Source organism: Lissotriton helveticus, chromosome 2_1, assembly GCF_964261635.1.
Source record: "Lissotriton helveticus chromosome 2_1, aLisHel1.1, whole genome shotgun sequence".
NCBI classification, from domain to species: Eukaryota; Metazoa; Chordata; class Amphibia; order Caudata; family Salamandridae; genus Lissotriton; species Lissotriton helveticus.
The window spans coordinates 948,583,730-948,596,204 of record NC_136059.1 but is presented as its reverse complement, the minus strand read 5'-3'; the positions used below and the strand labels follow the sequence as shown (position 1 = coordinate 948,596,204).

The 12,475-nt window shown below is 44.7% G+C and overlaps 1 protein-coding gene across 3 annotated transcripts in view; it reads left to right on the top strand.

The window, feature by feature from the left end:
* AOPEP (aminopeptidase O (putative)) overlaps window positions 1-12,475 on the top strand; it is a 1,755,563-nt gene that overhangs the window by 1,446,254 nt on the left and 296,834 nt on the right. For all 3 annotated transcript variants that reach the window (XM_078675698.1, XM_078675697.1, XM_078675699.1), the window contains exon 13: window positions 2,407-2,493. In XM_078675698.1, coding sequence (XP_078531824.1) covers window positions 2,407-2,493 — 87 coding nt within the window. The remainder of the gene's footprint in view (window positions 1-2,406; window positions 2,494-12,475) is intronic.

Genomic DNA, 12,475 nt, shown 5'->3' with positions numbered 1-12,475 from the left:
TACTGCTGACAATCCACAGCCCCACCACTGCACACTGCTGATAATCCACAGAACCACAACTGCACACTGCTGACAATCTACAGCCCCACCACTGCATAATGCTGACAATCCACAACCCTTCGTCTGCACACTGCTGACAATCTACTGCCCTTCCTCCTCCCACTGCTGACAATCCACAGCCCCACCACTGCACACTGCTGACAATCCACTGCCCTTCCTGCTCACACTGCTGACAATCCACAGCCCCACCACTGCACACTGCTGACAGTCCACTGCCCCACCACTGCACACTGCTGACAATCCACTGCCATTCCTCCTCACACTGCTGACAATCCACTGCCCCACCACTGCACACTGCTGACAATCCACAGCCCCACCACTGCACACTGCTGACAATCCACAGCCCCACCACTGCACACTGCTGAACATCTACTGCCCTTCCTCCTCATACTGCTGACAATCCACAGCCCCACCATTGCACACTGCTGACAATCCACAGCCCTTCCTCCTCACACTGCTGACAATCCACAGCCCCCCCACTGCACACAGCTGACAATCCACTGCCCTTCCTCCTCACACTGCTGACAATCCACAGCCCCACCACTGCACACTGCTGAAAATCTACTGCCTTCCTCCTCATACTGCTGACAATCCACAGCCTCACCACTGCACACTGCTGACAATCCACAGCCCCACCACTGCACACTGCTGACAATTCACTGCCCCACCACTGCACACTGCTGAAAATCTACTGCCCTTCCTCCTCACACTGCTGACAATCCACAGCCCCACCACTGCAAGCTGTTGACAACACACAGCCCCACCACTGCACACTGCTGACAATCCACAGCCCTTTTCTGTACACTGCTGACAATCCACAGCCCCACCACTGAACACTGCTGACAGTCTACATCCCCACCACTGCACACTGCTGACCATCCACTGCCCTTTTCTGTACACTGCTGGCAATCCACAGCCCAACCACTGCACACTGCTGACAGTCTACATCCCCACCACTGCACACTGCTGACAATCCACCGCCCTTCCTCCTCATACTGCTGACAATCCACAACCCCACCAATGCACACTGCTGACATTCCACAGCCCAACCACTGCACACTGCTGACAGTCTACATCCCCACCACTGCACACTGCTGACAATCCACCGCCCTTCCTCCTCCTACTGCTGACAATCCACAGCCCCACCAATGTACACTGCTGACAATCCACAGCCCAACCACTGCACACTGCTGACAGTCTACATCCCCACCACTGCACACTGTTGACAATCCACTGCCTTTCCTCCTCATACTGCTGACAATCCACAGCCCCACCAATGCACACTGCTGACAGTGCACAGCCCAACCACTGCTCACTGCTGACAATCCACAGCCCCGCCTCTGCACACTGCTGACAATCCACAGCCCAACCACTGCACACTGCTGACAGTCTACATCCCCACCACTGCACACTGTTGACAATCCACTGCCTTTCCTCCTCATACTGCTGACAATCCACAGCCCCACCAATGCACACTGCTGACAGTGCACAGCCCAACCACTGCTCACTGCTGACAATCCACAGCCCCGCCTCTGCACACTGCTGACAAGAATCCACAGCATCTCCTCTGCTCACAAGAGTCTACGGCCCTGCCTAGGCAAACTGCGGACAGTCTACAGACCAACCACTGCACACTGCTGACAATCCACAGCCCGTCGTCTGCACACTACTGAAAGAGTACAATCCCCCCTGTGCACACAGCTTACAGTCCACAGCCACCCTCCTCCCCCCGTGCACGCTAGTGAAAAGGGTCCGCAGCTCTGCCTAATGTTGTAGAGGTGAGAAGAAAGGGTTGCCTGTGCATAATAATAATTCTCCTCCCTGTCGCTTTGTTCTGGAACAGGGCCGGCCCAGCGAGTGAATAGCTTGCAAGAGTGCCTTTTTCACCCCCCCCTCAGCACTATTTTGGAACAAGGTGTGTTTTTATTTGACAGCGCAGTGCCAGTGCAGAATGTAAGTCCGTTTGTGGTCGGAAAGTGGCGGGGCTGTGCCTTGGCAATCTGGAGCAGTGGCCTGGCCACCCTCCCGTGTTCCAGCCTCACAAACATGTGTCTCCCTGGTTGTGACGCTATTCAAAATGTAAGCAGATTTTGTTGAGCCATGCAGATTTTGTAACAGGAGAGGCTAGTTAGAAAGTGACACAAATGTCCATGAAAGCCACAGGTATCTAAGCACTATCACCCCTTTTACCTCAGTGAGAAGCGCGTGCTCGATTGAAACCGAGTATTCATGTTCCATTGAAGCAATGGAAACAAATGTCTGAGCTCTGTTTATTTTCCTACTCACTCCAAATCTGCTCTCTTTTTTTTATTTATTTTCCGATGTGGAATATCACCTGACCGTCAGGCCTCTAAATGGATTCGGCTCTCACACCGGAGAAGCGGAAGAGGCGGCAAGAGGAAGAAGGGGGACGGGGAGTGCTGTTTCCGGCAGGTAGGTGATGCAACATTTTAACTCCAATTCCTGTTATTGTTTGGGCGCAGAAACCTACCAAGCACTACACTTGTTGATGGGAAGTTGTGGACGCCAGTTGTAGATAGTATAGCACGATATAGAAATGTAGAAATGTTGACTTTGCCTAATTGGATTTCTTGAATTGATATACAAGATGTGCATTATTTTTCCTTGACATCCCACACTTTTTCAACCTAACCCCCCCCCCCCCCCCCCCCGGACTCCCCTCTTTGTTTGTTGCCACCATGTATTTGCCTTTCCTCATTATTTCAATATTATTTTGTATTTACATATATTTACAATTGACTTCTTTTGTATCCTGACAAATGCCATTATGGTTCTTTATAACAAAAACATTCGTTAAAATATTGATATCGGAAATCTATCCACTCTATTCATTACATTATGCCTAATATATTGTAGCAAAATGCTTCTTAAAGGGCAAGAAGATTGACCATTCGCAAACTGAAAGCAAGATGGGCACTCGCAAAATTATTATTGCAAACATTTGTCGAAAATTAATTGTGGGGCCAAATGCATGAGTTCAAAGGGTGTTAAACAGAAGTAAACCCGCGAACAATCACATTGTGGGACAAGTGCACCCCTTTGTGTCCGGTCGAGATTTTTGGAAAGCTTTCCAAATCCACCCTTGACAAATAAAAGGTCACGGGTGACCCTCTGGAAGTCATGTTTGAGGCAATAAGGTTCTTCGGTATTTACTTTCACATTGTGATATAAAAACAGGACTTGCATTAACTACGAGGCAGCAAGACACTCAGCAAGTCCTAATATTGGACCATAAAGTCGAGCCTGTAAATACCCCCTCCCCACCCCTGTCTGGTAGCCCACCTCAGCTATCTCAGGAATGAGGCCTGCAGAGCAGGGGCCTTTTTGATCTCCGGTGAGATAACAGGATTAAAATACCTCTCTAATGTTGCTGGCGAAGCTCTTCCAGGCCGCAGGATGCCCCCGCCCCTGCCAGTTCTCCAGGCGCATTCTTGCAGATAGGCTGCTGCCAACACATCGGAAGAAATTGCCTTAGTATGGGCATCGGAGCATTCGGCGGCGCGCGCAGCCCAGCGCGTGCAGGTGGCGCGCCTGCGTCGGGACCTCCCTGACCACCTGAGGACCGCAGACGGGCGCCATTTTGAAAGGGACAAGTGTGCCAAGGGCTGCCCTACTTCTATTCTATATCAGGAGTGCCCTACAGTATTTGTAATCCGCCCGTAGTCTTTTGTAATATCCAGCCAGCAGGTGCCACTTATAAAACCGAGTATTACATTTTTTCCTATTGCCAGCAGAAAGTGCCCATGTATTCCTACTTTACTTTTAACACCTGAGTTGAATGTCAATGCTTTGATTGCGGGCCGCTGCTTCACTGAGAATTGTAACCCTCGAGAAGGTCATGTTAGGCGCGAGGCTTGAGTTTTGACCGGCCACAAAGATGGCTGCCTGTTCTAGGCCATTAGTGGTAATTGATTGTTGGTGGTTCAACTAGATCAGGCTTCAGGACAGATTCACGAGACAAAACGGTTCAAAGACATTAAAGATAGTGTCACAATAGTGTGCATACAACGTGCAAGTCGCCCCAGAGGATCAATGTTCCCACTTCCCTCCTCCCCTGGGACCACCTACACCACATAAAGACACAAGGCAAATAGTTGGTCTTCACGGCGTAGTCATTTATTACTTTACAGTCAGGTACTCTTGTTCATTGACTTAAAACACTTGACTATTTTATTCAGGCATATGTAAAACCAAACAACACACATGGTAGCCAGACGAGGTAGGTTCCAAAGGATACATTTAAGCATAAATTGTATTTATATTCTGGACATGGCCTTAGCCATCAGGATCTCAGTGCGCATACTTCATTAATGAATCTCTCTGTGCTCGCTGTGCCAGCAGGCCCCAACTTGCACTGTTTTACCAGTAATAATGCCCGTCCTCTATCCCAGAGGCACTACCATCAGGGCACCGCTTAACGCCTTGGCCCCACCGAGGTTCCGGAACACCGGATACATCCCCCCCCCCCACGTCTCTCACTCACACAGGCATCTCAGGCAGGGCAGGAGAGTCCACCAGCAGGTCAGTCCCCCCTCCCTCCAGCCCAGAGGCCCCATTGAATGCTTGCCCTGTTCGAGGGTCAGACAGTCCATGCCACAGAAGTCCACACCATTTTTCTTGCCCGGGACCCCGCCAATCTTGTCCTTATTCTTAGGGATGGGTGGGTGGGTAACTTGCCGCTGGTCTGCTGCCGCCTTTGGAGCTGCTTGAAAGGACAAAAGAGGGCTTCCCTATCTCCTCCACTGCTTTTATCTCTGTGCTGGGGGCGTGTGGGGGGCCCACCTGCGCACCTTGATGACGTCAGCCAGGGCCGCTTGCAACTCACCTTGCCTCAGGGCCCCCTCCGCCCTGCCTAATAGACAAGAAGAACAGACTGGCTCCCGCCCAAGATGCCACTAAGGGCGCCACAACCCTAGGAGCGGGTAGTGCCAGTCAGAAGACTTACACAAGGCATACGTCACTGCCACATGTGGAAGGTTGGTACCTCGGATGCCTCCAGGCCTCCTTAGATTTCTTGGCAAAAAAGTCCAGACGTGCAGACTCTCCAGTTACTTAGGAGTGTAATTAGAGCGTTCTGGGCTCGTACAAACCTGGAAGCTAGACTTCTGCAGGTTCTTAAACGTCTTTAACTTTGTAAGCTGTTTATGCTGAGAACACAAGGTTTTAAGGTCAAATTTTTTTATCTGACATATGCAACCATGCATGGAAGCAGTCCAGCGAGTTAGTAGAGCAGTATCGTGGATCTTATGGAAGTGAACACGAATAGCAGAGCGAGTATAACTGTATGTATGTGTTTTGACGTAGCTGAACTAAAGGGACATCACTGAGAGACCAAACAAGGAAGTGATAGTATTTTTTTTAACGCTTTCAAGCTATGATACATTTGCACACGTTAACAAACCTGCAGGATGGCTTGATGAGTAAAGTGTTTGCTGCTAACATCTGTTAGTATTCTGCATTGCACACATGGTTTTAAGTGGGCCGGAAGTTCTAAAAAGCAGGTGCTGAGATGGATCCCTATTGTGCTCTCCATTTTTGCCCTCAACCATCAGGGTAAAAACATATCTTAACTCTGCAGCAGTACCACCCTTCACTGCCTTTGAGGTACTTTGAAGAGACTCGTTATAGTTCTTTCACAGTCTCCTGACTTCAGAACTGAAGCATTTTCAATATTATATACAACGAAGACTTAGTTGTTCCATATTTATCTTATGCAACTAACAACCATTGACAAAGCCAATAGTCCTTGCTTATTGTAGGTATAATGTTACTTGTTGTATTATATATCTGGATACAATGACAGAAACAGCAAAATACCAGTCAGGCGGCACACTATGCTAAGCACAGGTTGTTAGCTTAAGTGTCTTTCAGCCACACCCTTAATTGCATTTGCCATGCCCCTTTGAGAGACTTCCCCTCTCCCTCAAGTTTTTTCATCCCACTTAAAGCAGTGATGGCACATTTTGAGACTGTCGAGGCCAACAGAGTCTTTCGGGAACCTCTCTTTCTATTCTACCAGTTCTACCAGGCTGTTCTGTGCCCATCCTTTTAGTTCTCCTCATGTGAGAGGCATTTTCCATAGTTAAAGCACCTCCTTGTAGAGTGCAGGTGCCGTGACTGTGGGGTCTAGGTGGGCAGCCTTTCTTGAAAGTAGCAGTATATCTTAAATTAGGCAGAACTGCTTGTTCCTAAAAGGAACATTCAGGAAATTCAAAACCACCACGTTTTATTTGATATGGGCCTCTGAATAACACTGCATCTCTGGGCCCTCAGACATGAATATCTAAAACTAGACTATAAATCCAAAACCAATTTGAGAGATTCCCTTAAATATTCAGGCAAGAATCTCATTCTGACAAGAATCTCATTCTGACAGGCTCAATGTCCACGTGTGACCTGAAAGTGCAGGAAGCAGCATTGGCACCATTGTTCCACGCCTACGTAGTGACGTCAGATGAACAGGCAGGCATTCAGCCCATTTGCTGTTCACTGCATCAGCAGACTGCACGCGATCTCCAGCCCTGCCTTTGTTCGTATCTTAGTTCTGCTGTTTTATGAATTCTCTTGTTGACTTCCTTTGAAAGGCAGTTAAACCCATCTGCCATCAGTCCTGTGAATTCAAGACCCTTCTTAACAATGCTTATTACAGGCCTCTTCAAATGGATTGCACTCAGATTCTCTTCCAAACGCCCCTCAGGTTTACTTCTTTCGTATTATTACTCTTTTAACTTGCAAACAATTGTTAAAACTTTATCTTCGCGTTTCACGAAAAGCTCTCTTACAACCCTGTTACAATACAAAGGTCATTTGCATCTCAAAACGTTACAAAGAATCTATACAGTCCATCATATTCTCCATTCTCTTCTGCGTTAGATAAAAATACAGAGCGTCTTTGTGGCTTCTTAAGTAATGCTACTGGAACAAAGGGTTCCCTTCAGATTTTCTCAATTCAGATATGTCTTCACAGACACAGCTGCTGTGTTTTGTTGCCAGTGCTCCATCACACCCTTCATGGTTTCTTTTCTCAACCTCTCATCAGTTCTTACATGCAGACAACACATTTCGCAATTCAAGTCACATTTTCGTGCTTTTTTGGAAATTCATTCTTCCAAATGCTTAGGAATGTAATCATATTTTGCGACATTGCACATCTCTTCTATTCAGGGCTTCCTCTGGCAAAATGTCAAATCATTTTCGATATGTAATGGTGAAATCTGGTGCGTCAACCAGTTTCTTAGACAACATTTTGTTATCATTCAGTTTCATTCTAGTTGTGAATTTTTTCACAACAACGTTTAAATAATCTGTCAATTGCGGTGCCCTAGCAAAGGGTCCATGGGTCTAATGAAAGCTAGAAAAGGGGGGTGGGGCTAACACCTGTTTGGGTACTAAAAGCCATAATTAAGGATGCTGTCCGCACCCTCTGTACCACTTCCACTCCAGCTGCTGCACTAATAACAGCTTAGCTGGGATTTCTCGGGCATTTACTTAAACATCACATTCCAGCCTTCATCCATGTGCCTGGGGTATTTAAATGCCTCTTCCATATACCCTCTTTATGTCTCCCTTCCAGATTTTGAGAGGCTATCTTTGTCTCTTTTCATGCAACCCATTGTGCAGACCTGCACCATTTGAGCAGATTCCACTCAGCTGATTCTAATTTATCTTTTTTTGGAGAGATTTGGCATCTGAAGGAGACCCACAACTCCACTTGAGGTCTCACAGAGGATTTAGACAAAAACTTTGCAAATAACTTACTAGTCTGGCAGTATAAAAGATTAACAAACAACACTAAAAACAGACCATGCATGCTGGATTTCATTTACGGGCCAAGAAGAGCAGCGTCTCTCCATATGATTCCTCTACTATCATTTGCTGGTTTAGTCGACCCAGTGCAGCAGGTGACACAATGCAAAATTCAATTCTGTGAAAATTATTTCGTTTTGGTATCCAGGAATAGATATTTCTAAAAGTAATGCTGGTTTAGTACTAGATAAAGCTCTTAGCAAAATAAAGCACCACTGTCCAGATTAAACCGTCCAGCCGAGGAAATGTTTTTTTGAAGCCAAAAGATAAACGTGCATTTTAGGTAGACAATAGTCAGTAGGCATTGGAGGAGATGTCCTGGAAAATGGCTGTGCTTTTTTTCAGGAATGGGTATTTCTACTCACTATGGGTCATGACTGTCCAAAGAGATTAGTCTATCACAGTGATCAAGTCAGCTGCTTAAGATGGCAAGGCTTGTTTCACGCCGTACACTGGTCAAGGATCTACATGCAGATTTGATTTCTGAGGCTAACTCTGTTATCTTGTGTTTGGGATGGAGCTTCAGATTTTGTTATTTTGGATTTGGAAGTGTTAGAAATCAACCCCCCCCCCCCCGGGCGATCTTTGACTGCACCCCCTGTACCTTGTATATATAAAAATCTTTTTTCAATAAAAAATTACTGAAATAAAAAAAAAAAAAGGAAATCAACTCACACAAGCATGGATTGTGTTTCAATATGTCCGGATTGGTCAGTTTTTGCTATTAATTTTTATTAAGGGGGCGTTGATGAATTTTTATTAAGGGGGCGTTGATGAATTTGCCAAGATAGACTTTTTTGTTCTTATGTCTGGTTGCCCCTTCTGCTCCAAGAAATTTTGTGCGCATCATACAGAGATTTGTGCATTTGACGTTCTTGACACTCTGCGGTTGAACCATGTGTGTTTGATGCCTTGTTTGGATTCCATCATTTTTTTGTGCTGCCACATTATTTTATTTAAAAATAAATGATTATATAATATTTTTTGTATAAAAAACAACCAAGTTCTGGGTCATTGCTTTGCTGGTATGAGACCAGCCTATTTCTAACTTTTGTTGAATTTTGCTTAGTTAAGATCTTTGAGAATTGTAAATGGTTTTGGTTTTTGCTTGATTCTTTTATGTGGTTCTGTGTGATGTCATAATTTCAAGAGGAATCTATATGAGTGGTCTGCCGAAATCTGCAGTTGGTTCTCATTATTAGCCCGTAGAACCAATCAATTCTATTGTTTCCTTCTAGATTAGCCTCTCCTTCAATAATATTAGCCGTCACAGCACCAGGATAGCCTGTGCGGGTTGAGAAGATTCTATACAAATACGAATAACATACCATGTAGGATATAATGTGTTTCTGGCTATCTATGTAGTCTTTTGACCCTGTGGGTAAACTCCAAAACGTACATTTCTTCAGCTCAGTCTGCAGTGTGCACTTGAATACTGCTATCTTTAAAAAAGTGAAGTTGCTAGTTAGCAAAATATTTAATTCTAAGGTTTTCAGATATAAGGTTAGATCAAGACTTTTGAGAGTTGCATTCTAAGAGTCAGTATGTTGTTGTAATGATGTAGAAGTTATTTGAGTTAATTATGTGTCTTGCAGCCCCACTTTCAGTTGAGTAGTAGGTTGTGATGGGTTTTTCTGTTCTGATACTTCTGCACGCATATGTCCACAAACATGCGTGCCCCAAAGGAATAGCGAGATCGCCTGCAGCCGTCGCATCATTGCGCCTTTTTATTTTTTTTATTTGATGCTGTTGCACAGCATCATGAAAAAAAACTCTGTAGAGCATCTCCAAAAGACATTCACAAAGCCAAAATGTATAAAAAGGTGACATCTGTTGGCTTTATCAACGCTTATTTCAGAAAACCCTAGCTCATAATTTGCAATGTGTGAATTATGGGTAAGATGAGAGTATCGTAACGACAAGAGGATTTGTAAGAGGGAATTGGTGTAGGGAAAGTTCCTGAAGGGGTATTGACCTGCTGTCACTACAGCAAAGAAATGTAAGAACATACAAAATATTTCAGTTAGAGCGTCTTATATCTTAGCTTTTAGAATCTAGCCTCTTTATAAAAAAAACATTTTAAAAGGCAATTGAGGAAATGTAAAAAGGCACCTCTTCATTCAGTTCATCTTCAATAAGGATTCTAGTATTGATGAATTAGTTTATTTGAAGTCAGACAAAAGGTGGGACATGGCTGTAAGAGGGGGACATTTCACTCAATGAACCATTTTCATATGCATGATTATTGCAAGTTCTAGCGTATGCTGAACCAGTATTTGGAACATATGCCGCCATTTGTTGGTCAGTGTAAGCTGGTCCTCCTGAGAGAATGGATAGCTGTCTGCAGTGTTCCTCAAATTCTGCAACCCATGCTTCTAATTAACAGTAGAAGACCTGTTTGGATACACATTGCTTAATTATCCACTCAGTACACTATAGCATAGATACCAGCGTCAGCATTTCTTTTGCCTGGTTGAGCAGGTGCATTTTTGAAGGGTGGGTGAACGGCATTCCTGTCTCCCACCTCCAGTGAGGCTTCATACATCCTATAATGAGCAAAAACTGAACTACTGAGCTACAGTCGTCTGACTGAGTGGATGTAATTGGTTTATGCAGCTTAAAAGTTCACAAAAAGCTTGATCCGGAGTTCAGAACTTCATTTTCCGGGTCAGTGTTTCCGGAAGCCCTATATAGATTGAGCATTATGTCTGTCTAGCCACAACGAGATAGACGTCTGTGTAACACCAGGCAGACATTGGGTGAGATGGGCGAGCAGACGTCTTACTGTTCTGCGTTTGATGTTAAACGTGCTGCATTTTCCTGAAGTCTTCATCTTAGCTTTCAGTGCTAGTTTTGGCACTGATTGTACTCCCAGTCCACAGACCTGCTCTTCGTAAGCAGAGACAGCCTAGCATACTGTCACTGAGCTTTCGAGAGAGTTACGGGTCAACACTGACTCTAGGTTTGGTTGCAGGTGCTTGATTTGGTTTTACCAATTCAAAGTAAACCAGTTGCATTGAAACAGGAAATTCCTCTTTTCAGAATTCAGCAGCTCTGTTGACATTCAAGGATTTGGCAACATGCATATTTGCTCTATATGAGGCTGTAAGTGCTGCAGTTGCTAGGTCTCCACTGCAGGACCATAGTCACACACTGAAAAGGCACAACTCTACAGATAAGATGAAATTAAAACAGAAAACCGGCGATATACTTTGTGATGCTTACTCACAGTCCCACATTTACGGTGAGTGAACGTATACTCTCTAAGGTTCACAACAGCTAACTAGACCGTGGTCAGAGCTATTTGAGTTGATATCTTTCCCTTTCCTCCATTCTTACAATAACTCTTTAGAGGGATCAAGATCTCATCATGCCATTCTCCTGCATGTTTTTGGGAGCCATGTTGGGCTCCAAGCATGTTACTAGTGGTTATGATCTAGGAGCAGGCAGCCTTTTCCAGCGCAAAGGGCAAGACCCCCACGGAGCAGATCAGTCTTATCTGGCAAAGCCAGACTCCAATGCGCACATATGTCTGCCGTTTATGTCTCTACGGTTTCATTTTCTTTAATTGTAATCTGGTAATATGACTGTTGCAAATTGAGAACAGGAGCGGCATGGTTGGCCATCTTTGTTGACACCAGGAAATTTACAAACATTGGCAAACTCAAATGGTTTGACTTTTACACTCAAGTGCTAACAAAAACAATTTACAAAAATGCCTGCTATAGTGGAGCTCAAATAAAATGGTTGTTTTGTGTACACAGTGCATGGGTGAGATAATGAATGAAATACATGAAGATAGAGTACTTTGCAGATGTAGAATAGTCCCGCATGCATTCCATTGAGGTGAAAGGATATATCCAAACAGCCAAAGGTAAGACAATGAGACTAAAGTACTTATTTAGGCTGATGCAATGTCATTGACAATGTCTTAAGCCAGTGGCTTAAAGTTCCTGAGCAAAAGAAGCCAATGGCTAAAGGATGATAAGCCAAAGCTCTTTTGATTATATATATAATACAATATGCTGCCATCAATGTCACAAGCAATGTTACAAATTATAACTAAAAAAATAAAACATTTGTTCTATACTCTGAAAAAATAGCAATGCCTTGATATGAGACTCGCCACAAAGCTTTCAAGATTTAATTTCAAGATTGACTCTTTCACCATATTCAATGCATTAATTAAATTGTTTGTTCTTTAGGGCATCGAGTATTTGTGTAGCAGAAATCCAGCTATGAGAGTAATGAAGAGCTGTACATGCTTTTCATGACACTGTGGCTGCTTACATCCGGAAGTTTGTCTTGTAGTTAACTGTAAGGATTGGACAATTAGTGGGAGAGAATCTGGTGTAGACGTTCTGCTCCTAGCTGTGTGTACCATGATACTCTGGGTAAAAGTTGTGTTGTATGGTACATTCTCTCCTTGTCTGTTGTGTGATGTTTCATCCAGCCGAACTGAATGTGGGTCCAGGGCGATTCTTCAGCCAGCTGGACTGTGTGTGGGACCAGGGAGATGCTTATCAGTGGATGTGTAGCGAAAAATTCCCCACGTCACACTCTTCCCCGTTTGTTCCCAGGCCCGGAA